General features: G+C 41.2%; 1 protein-coding gene across 6 annotated transcripts in view; it reads left to right on the top strand.

Moving 5' to 3' along the window:
- Window positions 1-16,988, top strand: part of dis3l2 (DIS3 like 3'-5' exoribonuclease 2) — a 289,590-nt gene that overhangs the window by 86,298 nt on the left and 186,304 nt on the right. For all 6 annotated transcript variants that reach the window (XM_067995258.1, XM_067995259.1, XM_067995261.1 and 3 more), the window contains 3 exons: window positions 1,800-1,927; window positions 9,356-9,603; window positions 12,793-12,966. In XM_067995258.1, coding sequence (XP_067851359.1) covers window positions 1,800-1,927; window positions 9,356-9,603; window positions 12,793-12,966 — 550 coding nt within the window. The remainder of the gene's footprint in view (window positions 1-1,799; window positions 1,928-9,355; window positions 9,604-12,792; window positions 12,967-16,988) is intronic.

Below are 16,988 nucleotides of genomic sequence, written 5' to 3' on the forward strand. Positions count from 1 at the left end.
AGAAACAAACAGTTAACGTTTCAGGCCAATGACCTTTCGTCATAACTGGATGAAGTGAAAGATGTAACAGTTTTTAAGCAAGTACAGAACCAGGCAAGTGGGGTGGGTGGGGGGAGGAAAGGGAAGGGAGGAAAGAACAGAACAAAAGGGAAGGTCTGTGACAGGGTGGAGAGCAGGAGTGATTAAATGACAAAAGGGATGATGGTGCAAGGCAAGGAGAGTGATAATAGAACAAGTAGAGAAACAAAAGATGGGTCTAGAGGAGCTGTAAATGGCAACAGCAGAACCATTAGCAGCACCTGCTGACGGAAAAAATGGCAGCAGTGGTTATGATCTGAAGTTATTGAAATCAGTGTTAAGTCTGGAACGTTTTAAAGTGCCTAATTGAAAGATAAGGTGCTGTTCTTCGAGTTTCCATTGAGCTTCATTGGAACAGTGCAGGAGGCAGAGGACAGAGAGCTGAGTGTGGGACGGAGAATTAAAATGGCAAGTGACTGGAAGCTCAGGGTCATGCCTGCGGACTGAGCGGAGATGTTCAGCAAAGCGATCACCCAATATGCATTTGGTCTCCCCAATGTAGAGGAGACCGCATTGTGAGCAGCGATTACAGCATACTAAATTGAAAGAAGTGGAAGCAAATTGCTGTGGAAGGAGTGTTTGGGGCCCTGGAAGGCGGGAAGGGAGGAGGTGAAAGGGCAGGTGTTGCATCTCCTGCGCTGGCAGGTGCCGTGGGAAGGGGAGCGGGTGTTGGGGGTGATGGAAGAGTGAACCAGGGAGTCGCGGATGGAATGGTTCCTTTGGAATGCTGGGAGGGGAGGGGAAGATGTGTTTGATGGTTGCATCATGCTGGAGGTGGCGGAGGATGATATGTTGAATGTGGAGGCTGGTGCGGTGGAAGGTGAGGACAAGGGGGGCCCTTATCGTGGTTCTGGGAGGGAGGGGAAGGGATGAGGGCAGGTGCAGGAAATGGGACGGACATGGTTGAGGGCCCTGTCAACTACAGTGGAGGGAAATCCTCAGTTGAGGAAAAGGGAAGACATATTGGACGCACTGGTAGCGATGCCCTCTGCCACTTTAACAGTTTCCAGTTTCCTGGCCCCTACCATCTCCTTTTCACCATGAATGTCCAGTCCCTCTAGACCTCCATCCCCCACCAAGACAGCCAGAATGATCTGGCATCTGTCTGCAGAAAGAATACAGAATCTCAGCCAAAGACCATGTCAAAATTTTGGGATTGATGAAATTAGCTGTCTTTGTCATGCAAATTGACAAGTTTTTCATAGGACCCAAAAGCTAATATTGTGTTTTCACAGTATCATATTAAACAAATAAAACTTCTGAGAAAGAATCATTTGTCAGTGTTCCTCATTGTAGTTCAATGTACACATTCTGCACTTGGTTGTTTTGCTATACAGACCATAAGTTGCTCTCGTGGTTTTGACTTGCTGCGCCAACGATCGCGGGAACGTATGAAAGCAGTGCACAAACTTAACTATAATTTTTTACTTTTGCAGGTGGAGTTTTGAATTGTTAACTGCTTGTTGAGCCATCTAATTGATTACTATTTGAAAGTTTCTTGGTTAGCAACTGGTTACAATTGCAGGGGCTGCAGTATTGCCTTTAGGCCTCCAATACTCATCAATTTATGTCTTCACTTACAATGGGTAGTTTTATCTAACTTGTACTTGGAAGTTAACATAAAACTGTTCTGTGGTCTAGTTTTATTTCATATAAAAGGAAAAAAGTGGAGCACTCCTATTTGTATGTAATTGTGGTTTTTTAAAAATTGATTTTTGCAGCTACTGGATTACGCCCTGATGACAATAGTGCCACCAGAATACGAACTTCAAGACAGGGCAAGTCTTGCAATATGGTAGTAAATGATCCAAGAAATCATCCAGATAGATTTCTTCAAAAAACTGGCAAGGTAAATACACATGAAAATATTTTTCCCCTTATATTTGTTTCATTCACCTACACGTGACCTGAAGTTACAGTAACCTGCAGTGAACACCAGATTTCTTGAAAATATGATATGCTGTTCAGGAAATGGGTGTTTTTTTCTCATTCTTCACCCATCACCACTGTACTGGCTGATCTACATTGGCTTCTGGTTCGGGAGCACCTCAATTTTAAAACTCTCATACTTGTTTTCAAATCCCTCCATAGCCTCACCCCTCCCTATCTCTGTAACCTCCTCCAGCCCTACAACCCTCCGAGATCTCTGCGCCCCTCCAATTCTTGTCTCTTGTGCATCCCTGATTTTAATTGCTCCACCAGTGGCGGCCGTACCTTCAACTGCCTAGGCCCTGGAATTTCTTCCCTAAACCTCTCAACCTCTCTCCTCCTTTTAAGATGCACCTTAAAACCTATCTGTTTGACCAAGCTTTTGGACACCTGTTCTAATATCTCCTTATGTGGCTTGGTGTTAAATTTTGTTGGGTAACACTCCCGTGAAGCACCTTGGGACATTTTACTGTGTTAAAGGTACTATATAAATGCAAGTTGTTGTTCTTCAGTCTTCCTCTGTTTTTGGGCTAAGATGGTTTTGTTCCCTTTTACTTGATATGTCTTTATATTATTGCCAATTTTAATAATAGTGAAGTAAAAACATTTTTGTAGCCAATTTTGGTAGTTTTTGTGATGTGTTTCACTCTGCATATCCGTACTGCTAGATGAGCGACTTACAAATGATTATTAACTATATTCCATGGGATTTTGTTTAATTGGGGAAACTGAGTTATTAATTCCTTATTTCTCCTCTTCTCTTTTCACCCCCCATCCCACCCCAATCTAAGCTTACTTTCATAATACTGCTCCCCCTTGTTCTCAGATTCAGGAACTGTTATTGAGAGGTTGCTGTATGCATGATTTTTTGGTCTGTGATGGATTCTAGGAACCATCCAGCATCAATTCTTCAATGTTATATTTTTATATGAATTTATATCTAGGCCAAGCAGTGTAACAAATTTGTAACTGCGCTTCCTTTACCAGTCTGTGTGTAGTGGGGTAGGTGAGAAATACACAAACACCACTATATAGCATGAAATTATTTGTTTAAGAGTGTTTGCCCATCTTTGTTTGTTAGTTATTTGTAGTAACCCACCTGTCAGGATAAAATGGCTTGGTTGGTTCTTCAGGCAATGCATGTGAACTTGCTACTCAGAAAGTCAGAGCCATTATCTGTAAAAGCTGCCCCACCCTACATTTCCAAATCTAAGAAGTCAATTCCCGTTTTAGCTAGACTGTTTTGAAGTTGTTTATATTGGCAGTTACTTCTGCTTTTTGTTTGTGGTTGAGATGTAATTGTAAAAGTGTTAATTTGATTAATTGTGAAAAATACTTTTTTATCTTAACTCAGATAGCTTGAACATGAATGATGAGAGATGTATAACTAGGCCACTGTCCTCTATTTCCTCAGTTTCCCATTTCATTGTGTTGTTATGAGTCAGGGACTATGAGGGCTCTATGAGGTTAATACCTCGCCTAAAACTTTTCATCACAGACTCATGTTAACAGATTACTCAAGATAACTAGTAAGACTGTGGAAATTTCATTATTCCAGAATACATGGTCTAAAGTTACATATGTACTGAATGTGTTGTGTTTGTCTGCTGATTTTTCCTGCCTCTGTATAATTTTGCTTCATAAACACAGATTAGTAGTTTATTTCATAGATTCATCCCCCTTTTTCTTCTGCTGTCAGTAAATCTGTCTTGTCCATGAAACCTATTACTTTCTCTCGTGGCCACTTACCGTTCATAGTTCTTGATCATTCAACTTTCCCTCCTCATTCCCATGCTCAGCTACTTCAACTGCCCCTGTCCTATAGATTATATAGTAGTTATGTATACCTTGCATCCTTCAAAACTACTGCCCTTACCCCCAACTTAAAAACCTTTTAACCTTTCCATCCTTTCCAGCTCCTGCTTTATCTTCAACCTTTCTGCAGTTTTTAAACATGTTATTACTTTGCAAATATATACCCGTCACCCATTGTTTAACATCCTCCAATTAGGCTTTCGCCCCACCCAGAGCACCAAGACCATGCTGGTCAAAGTCACCTACAACATTAAGTTGACCACTCTATCCTCCTTCAGTATCTTTTCTCCACAGTCCACCTCCATAGCACTGCTCTTTCTTGGTTCCATTTTTACCTGTCACCTTGTCAACACTACATCGCCTCAAATTGATTTTCCTTCTGTGCCCACATGGTCACCTGTGGTGTACTGCAGCGTTCCAAGCTTGGTTTGCTTCTATTCTTCATTTATATGCTGCCCTTCGGTAACATCATTCCGAAAGATGGGATCTACCTCAGACCTGGATGAGCCATGATATTTTCCAACACAATGTCAGCAAAACAAAAGCCATTCTCTTTGGCTCCCACAAAGATCTACACACCTCTGCCTTTGATTGCATCAACATAACAAATAAGAGCAAGAGTAGGCCATATGGCCCCTCGAGCCTGCTCCGCCATTCAATAAGATCATGGCTGACCTTCGACCTCAACTCCGCTTTCCTGCCTGATCCCCATATCCCTTGATTCCCTTAGAGTCCAAAAATCTATCGATCTCAGCCTTGAATATACTCAACGACTGAGCATCCACAGTCCTCTGGGGCAAAGAATTCCAAAGATTCACCACCCCCGAGTGAAGAAATTCCTCCTCAGCTCAGTCCTAAATCACCCACCCCTTATCCTGAGACTATGCCCCCTTGTTTTAGATTCTCCAGCTGGGGAAGCAGCGCCTCAGCATCTACCCTGTCAAGCCCTCTCAGAATCTTATACGTTTCAATGAGCTCACCTCTCATTCTTCTAAACTCCAGACAGTATCGGCTCATTCTATTCAATTACTTAGAGTCATAGAGTCATAGAGTTATACAGCACGGATAGAGACCCTTCGGCCCATCGTGTCCGCGCCGGCCATCAAGCCCAGTCTAATCTAATCCCATATTCCAGCATTTGGTCCATAGCCTTGTATGCTATGGCATTTCAAGTGCTCATCCAAATGCTTCTTGAATGTTGTGAGGGTTCCTGCCTCCACAACCCTTTCAGGCAGTGAGTTCCAGACTCCAACCACCCTCTGGGTGAAAAAGTTCTTTCTCAAATCCCCTCTAAACCTCCCGCCTTTTACCTTGAATCTATGTCCCCTTGTTATAGAACCCTCAACGAAGGGAAAAAGCTCCTTAGTATCCATCCTATCTGTGCCCCTCATAATTTTGTACACCTCAATCATGTCCCCCCTCAGCCTCCTCTGCTCCAAGGAAAACAAACCCAATCTTCCCAGTCTCTCTTCAGAGCTGAAGCGCTCCAGCCCTGGTAACATCCTGGTGAATCTCCTCTGCACCCTCTCCAAAGCGATCACATCCTTCCTGTAGTGCGGCGACCAGAACTGCATACAGTACTCCAGCTGTGGCCTAACCAGTGTTTTATACAGCTCCATCATAACCTCCTTGCTCTTATATTCTATGCCTCGGCTAATAAAGGCAAGTATCCCATATGCCTTCTTTACCACCTTATCTACCTGTTATCCTATGATATACTTGTCATAGGACAACCCTCTCATCCCAGAAATCAATCTAGTAAACCTTCATTGCACCGCCTCTAAGGCAAGTATATCCTTCCTTAGGTAAGCAGACCAAAATTGTACACTGTACTCCAGGTGTGATCTCACCAAAGCCCTGTACAATTACAGCAAGACTTCCTTATTCTTGCACTCCAACCCCCTTGTAATATAGGCCAGCATACCATTTGCCTTCCTAATTCCTGCTGTACCTGCATGTTAACTTTGTGTTTTGTGTACAAGGACACCCAAATCCCTCTGAACACCAACATTTAATAGTTTCTCACCATTTTAAAAATATTTTGTTTTTCTACTTTTCCTACCAAAGTGAAAAACATTACATTTCCCCACATTATACGCCATCTGCCACCTTCTTGCCCACTCACTTAACCTGTCCATATCCCTTTGTAGACTCTTTTTGCCCTCCTCACAGCTTACTTTTCCACTTAGCTTTGTATTGTCAGCAAACTTGGATACGTTACATTCAGTCCCTTCATCTAAGTCATTAATATAGATTGTAAATAGCTCAGGCCCGAGCACTGATCCTTGCGGCACTCCATTAGTTACAGCCTGCCAACCTGAAAATGACCTGTTTATTCCTACTCTCTGTTTTCTGTCCGTTAGCCAATCCTCTATCTATGCTAATATATTACCAACAACCCCATGAGCCCTTATTTTGTATAACAACCTTTCGTGTGGCACCTTATCGAATGCCTTTTGAAAATCCAAATATACTACATCCACTGGTTCCCCTCTATCTAACCTGCTAAAAAAAAACTCTAATAGATTTGTCAAACCTGATTTCCCTTTCATAAAACTATATTGACTCTGCCGAATCATTTGATATTCTAAGCGCCCCGTTACCAGTCTTTAATAATGGATTCCAGCATTTTCCTGACGACTGGTGTCAAGCTAACTGGCCTGTAGTTCCCTGTTTTCTCTCTCCCTCCTTTCTTGAATAGCGGGGTTACATTTGCTACCTTCCAATCCACTGGGACCGTTCTGGAATCTAGGGAATTTTGGAAGATCACAACCAACGTATCCACTATCTCTGCAGCCAACTCTTTTAGGACCCTAGGATATAGGCCATCAGGTCCAGGGTATTTGTCGGCTTTTAGTCCCATTAATTTCTCCAGTAATTTTTCTTTAATAATATTAATTACTTTAATTCCCTCACTCTCATTAGCCCCTTGGTCCCCCACTATTTCTGGTATTTTTTTTGTGTCTTCTAATCTGAAGACAGATACAAAGTATTTGTATAACATCTCTGCCATTTCCTTATTCCCCATTATAACTTCTCCTGTCTCAGCCTCTAAGGGACCCACATTTACTTTCGCTACTCTCTTCCTTTTTATATACTTGTAGAAGCTCTTACAATCTGTTTTTGTATTTCTTGCTAGTTTACTCTCATTCTATTTTCTCGCTCTATCAATTTTTTGGTCATCCTTTGCTGGTTTCTAATACTCTCTCAATCCTCAGGCTTACCACTCATTTTGGCAACGTTATAAGTCTCTTCTTTTAACCTAATATTATCCTTAACTTATTTAGTTAGCCACGGATGGATCACTTTTTCCCCTGGAGTTTTTATTTTTCGGTGGAATGTATATTCGTTGAGAATTATGAAATATTTCTTTAAATGTTCATCGTTGCTTATCTACCGTCATATCTTTTAATCTAATTTCCCAAACAACCGTAACCAACTCGACCCTCATACCTACGTAATTGGCTTTGTTTAAGATTCTAGTTTCGGACTTAAGTATCAACCTCCCCAACTGCTACTTCAGGCTGAGCCCAGAGGTACAAAACCATGGTGTACTGCTTGTCCTGAAGCTAATTTCCTTTCCCATATCTGATTAATCACTACAGCAGCTTGCTTTCATCTTTAAAACATTGCCTTGGCCATTACCTCTGCCTCTGTACCACCAAAAATCTAATTCACACCCTTATCACCTCTAGCCAGAATTTCTGCAGTGCTCTCCTTGTTGGTCTTCCAGTTTTCGCCCTCCAAAAAAAACTACAAGCAATCCAGAATGTTGTGGCTCGGGTGCCCTCATGCAACAAGGCCTGAAGTGGTTGAGAGCGAGATGAGCTATATTTTGATGGGTAAAAGGAAAACTAGTTAGGTTAAATGAAGACGAAGTGCCACTTCCTAATGGATACATCCTGAGGGAGATGAAGGAAATTGTTGAGGTCCTAGGAATTATATCTTGGGGCTCTATTAAGTATGTGTGTTGGAGAGTGGCCAATGTAGTACCCATTTTTAAAAAGGATGACCGAGTGAATCTAGGTAAAAGAGGCCAGTTAGCTTAACATCTATGGTAGAGAAAATATTAGTCTTTTTGGATGAAATTACCACGTAACTAGCTGGATAAAAAGAAAATAATTACGAATAGCCAGCACGGATTTCAAAAGGGACGATTGTGCTTGACAAACCTTACAGAATTCTTTGAGGCGGTCCCAGACATGGTAGATGGGAGAAATTAAACTGGATTAAAAATTGGATAGAAGCAGTTAAACAGAGTGGGAGTTAAATTCAGTTTTTCAGAGTGGTTAGGAGTGAGTAGTGGTGTTCCTCAGGGTTCATTTCTTGGGCCACTTCTATTCACTATATATCAATGATTTGGATATCGGCCTACAGGACGTGGTGTCGAAATTTGCAGATGATTCCAACATATGGAGTATAGTTAATTCTTTAGAAAACCAAAGGAAGCTGCAAAGGGATATTGATCAGATGGAAGAATGGGCTAAAAAGTGGCATATGAAATTCAGGTAACATTTTAGAAAAAAAATAACAGCAGTCATTATATCCTGAATAGAAGTTGGCTTGGTGCTCTGGGAGAGGAGAGGGATTTGGGGGTACAGGTTTCCAGGACACGAAAGGTAGCACTTCCAGGTTAATAAGGCTCCAGAAAAAAAACTTGGAATTCTAATACAATATAAAAGCCAAGAGGTAACGTTGAGCCGATACAAAAAAATTAATAAGATCTCATTTAGAGGACTGTATGCAGCATTGGGCTCCACACCATAGGAAGCATATTGAGGCTCTAGAGAAGGTACAACACAGCTTCACTAAGATGTGCCTGGTATGAGGAAATGCAGATATGAAGAAAGACTTGAAAAATTGTTTTTCTTTTAGAACCACACAGATTATGGGTCCATATGAAAGAAGTTCTTAAAATTATGAAAGGATGGGACAGGGTAGATGGAACCAGACTGTTGTTTGTTGGACAAGTGCCTCGAACATTCTGGGTTCCTGGGCTGTGCAGCCACATTGATGGTGAATTCTTTATCGATTGTCTCACATCTCACTTGACACAAGGATATGGGATGCTGAGTTTAAATTATACTAACTAAAATTGAACACGTCAATATTGGGATATCTTGCGTCCTCAGTTGGACGTGAAAGTTCCCATTGGCACTATACGAAGAAGAGTAGAGGAGTTCTCCTGCTATTCTGGCCAATATTTGTCCCTCAACCAACATCATTAAAGCAGATTATCTGGCCATTAATCCCTACCTTCATTTTCTTACCTTACAACAGTGACTGCACTTCAATCTCTTTGAAGGGACAGGAGGTTTTGTTCTCCACTTTTGTTAGAATTCAAATTCTTAACATTGTGGAGGATAACTTTAGAATTTTGAGAAACTGCTACAGTTAAAATATAAGTAATTTGCTTAGGTTCACAAGTGAAATGTTGACTGCTTGTTCAAAAAATGCGTTTTTGCGGATTTTCTTGTAAATGTGAAGACGGTTGAAGACTAAAGAGATAACACTGATGTTCTTATAAATGTAGGTTGTTTACATTGTGGAGAAGAAACATTCCAGAGCTGTGACAGGATTCATCAAGCCATTAACTGATAAAAACAGTGAACTTTACAAGGAGTTCATAGTGTTTTCACCTGTTGATCACAGAGTACCTAGAATCTTGGTGCCATTAGAAGACTGTCCAGGAGACTTCATGGCTAGGCCTGGAGATTATGGGAACATTCTGTTTATTTGCCGCATTGTGGACTGGAGGGATGACAGCAATTTTGCAGATGGGTAGGAACAATTTGTTGTTAAAATGTGCAAAATATAAAGGGAAATACTAACAATTAGAATGGTGTTGCAGAATAAACATAATTTTCCATTATAATGTCTAAAAGATGCTGCTTAAGCAATAGAATTCAAATAATTTTTTGTCGATTTAAGAAAACAACTTAATTTGGGGAATGATCGAATCTGAAATATGTCCCTATTATGATAAACATAGAAAAAATGTTTGCTCTGCACCAGTACTTATACTAGTGGTACAATGTTTCTTTTAGTAGTGACAGCAAACCGATTTTCTTGAGTTACTCAGAAGAAGTTAAACTTTTTCACTATTTTCAGTGCATGGTACATAGCATTTTAAAACATTTGTATTTATTCAAAGTACTAAAAGATGTTTTGTGTAGCTCAAGTATTTTTACGTTTCCATAGTCAATTCAGTGAATGGGATCTTTTCATTCTTCATGCACAATAAATATCAACTGCAAAGGGAGCTGCTGAATAATCCCAAATGCAAACAGGGTGCATGATAGTTTACATCTATCTATGTGTAAAAGTCTTGCGTACGGCATGCACTTAAAATCCACAAACCTTACTTCCTGTTGTCACGATAATTGATTAATGCTTTTATGTCAAAATTTACAATGGAACCTGCCTATGTAAACATTTCAGTTGTCACAATACAGTTATAGGTTCTCACTTCTGGTAGTGCTCTGGTGTATGTTGCACATCTTCTCATGAGAGATTTTGTTTTTTTTCCCCCTGATTTTTGTTTTGGAATTTTCTCTGTTTATTGAGGTTTAAAGCACAATGTTTGGGTTTTCCACCTGAATAAACAGATCACCGAGGGCATCCTTGCCATTTGCAGGTCTACCCCTACCATTTCCAGCCACCTGAATTAGGGCAGAGGCCTACCCAAATCCCACCCGCCCTATTTTGTTTGCCCTGGTGGAAATGGGACTTGCCGTCTAATTTCAGAATTGGCTTACCTCTCCTGTTTGCTTTCCACAGTGGCTGATCTCAAGCCGAGTACCTTGGGCCTTGTGCCCCCTCCTCCCACATTACGACCAACCAGCTCTGACTAAGTGACTTCTTGGGCTTTGCAAACTTATGTCTGCTGACCCCCCACCTCTATGAATTTATTAATTCAGTGGTGTCCACTGTTTCATTGGTTTATTGATTTGTTGGTATGTCCACTGGTCTATGAATTTATTAATACGTGCTTCCCACTTCTCCATTTAATTTGCTAGTGTCTGTTGCTCCACTCATTTAATTCACTGGTATGTCAGACCCATCCTTTTGACAGTTCACTAATTCACTGGTGCCTGCCTAACTAGATTTTGTTTGCAACTTTTAAATTATTGTTTGGATTAATTATACGTTGGTTTGTCTGAAATTTTCAACAGGTGGAATATGATGAGATAATGCACAGATAAAATCCATATTAAATTAGAAAATTCATGCATAAGAGTCATAAAATATGCCATTAATAAGTTGTAATGAGCACGTAAGTGAATCGTACCTAGTTCGCTGCAAATTGCACTGAATGCAATTGTACGATTTAAATGCCATAAAGTATATTTTTTGCTCATTTTAATGATTAATTTATGTTGAGGCCATTGAACTCTCTTGTAACGAGTTTTTCTTTTCCTCTGTATTGGCTGCATCCCTTAATTACATCAACATGTTCCTTCCTCCTGCTTGTTTTTCATTTTTTCACAATAAAGTGTCAGAGACATCTTTCCAGTGTGGTGTGCTGTACAAATGCAATTTATCAACTAGAAATTTTATGTGCAGAAAACTGTGTTTTAAGTTTGACTGCTAAACATGCTGTTGTCTAGGATTGTCATTAAAAAATAGCTTCTCCATTTACAATGGAGGTATTGAGTCAGTGCTGCAGCTATGTATCTGTGTTGTGCTCTTTTGGAGCTCATTGGTGTGGTTCAGTGACTAATGGGAGAGACACATGGTTATTGCCGCACTCTTTGGTGTGGTGGTTATGTTTTGTTACTTCCACTTAGTTGTACAGAAGTTTCATTTTGGAATACCTAAACATCATGCAGATCTTTAAATTTAGATGGGTTTAAATGCTAATTTTTATGCAGGGAGTGCAGAATAATAGGTTAAAACATATTTAGTTTCACTTGTGCGTCTTCCTATAGCGTTGCTCACTGAAAGTCAGTGGAAGCAGTCTCTGTTACCAGTGTTTGTTTTATTTTAGAAGTTGGTTGTCTGTGCCTTGTTGCGCTTGTGCCTTTCCATTTGTCTTGTCTTTGGTTTTCCTCTTGTCTGTTTATTTTTCACATTTTTTCTGTTTTCTTCTGCTTTTCATTCTCCGTCTCCGCCCCTGCTTCAGCCCATCGGCAACTGAAACCCTCATCCATGCTTTTGTTACCTCCAGACTTGACTATTCCAATGCTCTCCTGGCTGGACTCCCATCTTCCATCCTCCATAAACTTGACCTCATCCAAAACTCTGCTGCCCATATCCTAACCCGCACCAAGTCCCGCTCACCTATCACCCCTGTGCTCGCTGACCTACTTTGGTTCCGGATCTACCCAACGCCTCAAATGTAAAATTGTCATCCACATGTTCAAATCCCTAACCCTAACCCTTTGCCTCTCTATCTCTGTAACCGCCTGCAGTCCTACAACCCTGCGAAAACTCTGGGTTCCTCCAACTCTGCCTCCCCCATTCCTTTCACCCCATCATTGGCAGCCACAACTTCAGCCGCATAGGCCCTAAACTCTGTAATTCCCTTCCTAAATCTCTCCACTTCTCTCGCCTTCTTTAAGACCCTCCTTAAAAAACTAACACTTTGACCAAGCTTTTAGTTACGCCTCCTAATAGCTCTGTATTCTGCTTGGTGGCAATTATTGTCTGACTACCCACCTGTGAAGTGTATTGAGTCGTTTTCTTATGTTAAATGTGCTATATAAATGCAAGTTGTTGTTGACTCAGAGGTGAGAATGCTACCACTGAGCCAAGACTGACACAAAAGTAGAGTTCATAAGTCTAATGGTACGAGGAAGTTGATGCAATGTTAGCTGAGATTTAATCCTTACCAGTGAAGTTAGGCAAAACATGATGGCAAAACTATTAAAGGATTGAGACCTTAAAAATAAGTGGGAAGTAACAAAGGTAATAACAAAGTGGAATACACTATACAAAATTGCTTGTTTTGTGTTTATTTGTAAACAGGCATTTGACCAGAAGTCTAGGACAGGCTGGTGAAATTGAACCTGAAACTGAGGGCATCCTTATAGAGTATGATGTGGATTTCTCAGACTTCTCTGATGAGGTTCTGGAATGCCTACCAAAATCTCTACCATGGACCATCCCGAATGAAGAGTTCAGAATACGTAAAGATTTACGGTAAGTGTCTGTTCAATATAAAAGTAAATTGTATTGCTGTGTTTAGATAACATGTACCGTAGGCTTTGATGTATTTGGGAGATTGAAACTTAAACTAAAGATTTGGCCATCCTTGGAAGTGGTTTATTGGAGGGAGTGGGGGAGATAATACGTAAGACTGTGGCAGTTAGTGGAATCCAAATCCAGGATACAGAGGCCTAAATTTGAAGCAAGCAAAGAATGTGCTTCACAGCCAGCAGGAATCTAATGAATAAGGTTTCAAACCCCCAAAACAAATACTTCAAGCATGTTTTTACTTTTTAGCTGAACTGTTTATTAATTTGTGTTGAGTAATAGTAATTTTACAGCATTACTGCCCAATTTATGAGTGTGGGGTTGACCCCTATTCCAAAAGACAATAATTTTGTATGTGTTTGTATGGGTATTAAGTGTTAGCTGGGCTCAGTTGGTTTTATTCTTACCTGAGTCAGTAAGCTGTGGGTTCAAGTCCCATTCCAGGACAGGAGAAAATAATCTAGGCTGATGCTTCAGCACAGTACTGACTTGTAACAGGTGACTTCTTTCAGATGAGTTGTTAAACCAAAGAGCCTTTTGTCTGTTTAGGTGGATGTAAAGGATCCTATGGCACTATTTTCAGAAGAGCAGGAAGTTCTCCAAGTGTTGGTTTGGACAATCCTCCCTGAACCAACACCACCAAAAGCAATATAGCTAGTCTTTACTCTCATCTGCTGTTTGTGGGATCTTTGTGTGCGAAATTGTTTCTACATTTGATTACATACCTGATGATCGTTTTTTTAAAAAAACTGAAAAGTTCATCAGATAAGAAGTACTTTTTTTTTATTTGTTCATGGGATGTGGGCGTCGCTGGCGAGGCCAGCATTTATTGCCCATCCCTAATTGCCTTTGAGAAGGTGATGGTGAGCCGCCTTCTTGAACCGCCGCTGTCCGTGTGGTGAAGGTTCTCCCACAGTGCTGTTAGGAAGGGAGTTCCAGGATTTTGACCCAGCAACGATGAAGGAACGGCGATATATTTCCAAATCGGGATGGTGTGTGACGTGGAGGGGAACGTGCAGGTGGTGTTGTTCCCATGTGCCTGCTGCTCTTGTCCTTCTAGGTGGTAGGTCGCGGGTTTGGGAGGTGCTGTGGAAGAAGCCTTGGCGAGTTGCTGCAGTGCATCCTGTGGATGGTACACACTGCAGCCACTGTGCGCCAGTGGTGAAGAGAGTGAATGTTTAGGGTGGTGGATGGGGTGCCAATCAATCGGGCTGCTTTGTCCTGGATGGTGTCGAGCTTCTTGAGTGTTGTTGGAGCTGCACTCATCCAGGCAAGTGGAGATATTCCATCACACTCCTGACTTGTGCCTTGTAGATGGTGGAAAGGCTTTGGGGAGTCAGGAGGTGAGTCACTCGCCATAGAATACCCAGCCTCTGACCTGCTCTTGTAGCTACAGTATTTATATGGCTGTTCCAGTTAAGTTTCTGGTCAATGATGACCCCCCAGGATGTCGATGGTGGGGGATTCGGCGATGGTAATACCGTTGAATGTCAAGGGGAGGTGGTTAGACTCTCTCTTGTTGGAGATGGTCATTGCCTGGCACTTGCCTGGCGCAAATGTTACTTGGCACTTATCATTCCAAGCCTGGATGTTGTCTAGGTCTTGATGCATGCGGGCTCGGACTGCTTCATTATTTGAGGGGTTGCGAATGGAACTGAACTCTGTGCGATCATCAGAAAACATCCCCATTTCTGACCTTATGATGGAGGGAAGGTCATTGATGAAGCAGCTGAAGATGGTTGGGCCTAGGACACTGCCCTGAGGAACTCCTGCAGCAATGCCCTGGGGCTGAGATGATTGGCCTCCAACAACCACTATCGTCTTCCTTTGTGCTACATATGACTCCAGCCACTGGAGAGTTTTCCCCGATTCCCATTGACTTCAATTTTACTAGGGCTTCTTGGTGGCACACTCGGTCAAATGCTGCCTTGATGTCAAGGGCAGTCACTCTCACCTCACATCTGGAATTCAGCTCTTTTGTCCTTGTTTGGACCAAGGCTGTAATGAGGTCTGGAGCCGAGTGGTCCTGGCGGAACCCAAACTGAGCATCGGTGAGCAGGTTATTGGTGAGTAAGTGCCGCTTGATAGCACTGTTGACGACACCTTCCATCACTTTGCTGATGATTGAGAGTAGGCTGATGGGGCGGTAATTGACCGGATTGGATTGTCCTGCTTTGGATTGGATTGTCCTGCTGTTGCAGATGTGCTGAGATGCTTTATAAATGCAAGTTCTTTAATAGGTTTTTGTGTGTTGTATGTCAAACTATTACTGTAGTGCATCTCCACAAATTTCTGATCTTGATCATTGGAATAACAGTTAATTAAAAGCAATTTTTAAAAGAAACAATTTTTTAAAAACATAATAAATACAGATAGAACACTTCAAACCATGTAATCTGAGGAATATATGCAATATCAGTTCATTTTGTAGAATAGACTATGCACATACTTGTAAACAAGGTTCACAGAAGAAATAACATTTCTATTGTATAAAACTTTTAGTACTGTACTTTAATTCAAGTTGTTATTTTGTTAAACTTGGTTTATGCCAGGCCCAGATTTCAAGTTTTGCATTAAGTATAGGAGGCTATCTCACAATTAAAAGTGAGTCCATCTCCATCACGATTTAGTTATTCATCAACCAAGGTTCAGGAAATTAGGGAAGACTTTGTCCCTGAAAATTTCTTCTGTTACTACTTATAAATTCATAAACATGCTGATGAATTTCCTTCAACTAATGCGCAGGGGAAAAGATTAAGATGTGTGTCTAGTGCTTTCCATTGACAAAAACCAACAAACGGCAAAGACGGTGGCTAAGAGCTTCTAAGAACATTAGCTAATTAAGGCATATTTTCATTATGAGGGCATAAAGTGAGTTTAAATCTCCATGCTCCAGCGCAACTCTTGTTGCCCCAAAACAAGTGTGAGGCTGACACCACTTCCATAAACTTATTCCCTCAATATGCCACCTCTCCTCTACTTTGGTCTAGTCAGAGACAAACTCTCAGGTAACACCTGTTGATGCGAGAATGGAGGAGAGAGATGTTCTTTATTTCAAAGGATTTTGCCCAAGATGTCAACAATGTGATTGGCCATGTTGAAGGGATTCTGTTCAACACTACAGTAGTTAGCAAAAGAGGAAGATTTAATTTGTTATTAGGTACTTCAATGCTAGGAGAGGATTTTATTCCTGTTCATCCCCAAGAGAACCTCATGCCAAACCTACCTGGCAGAATTGTGATCCCATGCCATAAATGGACCCCACAAAGGAAGGTTATTGCATGATTTTCAGTAACAGGATCACTTAGGTACTGTGAGCAGTCTTTCTTGTCTTAGAAGTATACATAGTTGGTGTTTTGCATTGTCTTTAGACACATTCTTCTTTCCCTGGCTGAGGAAAGCTCTTGCTTGTATTTTCTTTATTTTCACTGATCATGATGGGAGTTAGGTCCTGGTATGTAATTTGCCTGAACTGTTTTGTAATGGTTATACTCTTAGAGAATTCTGAAACTCCCTTCCTGAGAAAGGAGCTGCTGCTTTGTACCCATAGAGATGAGATTTCTGCAGTGATTAGAGGGTTGATGCCGTATGTCTGCCTCCAGGTCTTTGGGGGAGGTGAGAGGGTGTGAGACATATAGAGAGAAAGGAAGAGAGGGTTGTTTGAGGGACATACATAGTGGGAAGCATATATAAAGACAGAGAGAAGAACTGTGAAAGGCTTACAGAAAAAGTGAGGAGAGGGGGGGCAGGAGAAGCATGGAAACAAGATGATGAAATGTGTGAGAGCTATATAAAGATAGAAAAAGAGTGGAAGTCAAAGACAATATTGTTTGCATTTCACCATTGAAAATCACATGGGTTATTTGTCCCTCGAGTAAATTCTCAAGGAACATCATCCAATGTGATTTTCACCAGGGAAATACAAATAAGTATCCTATTTGTGTAGAAGTTGAACTATAGTCAAACAT

The sequence above is a fragment of the Heptranchias perlo genome, chromosome 13 (genome assembly GCF_035084215.1).
Source record: "Heptranchias perlo isolate sHepPer1 chromosome 13, sHepPer1.hap1, whole genome shotgun sequence".
In the NCBI taxonomy this organism is placed as follows: domain Eukaryota; kingdom Metazoa; phylum Chordata; class Chondrichthyes; order Hexanchiformes; family Hexanchidae; genus Heptranchias; species Heptranchias perlo.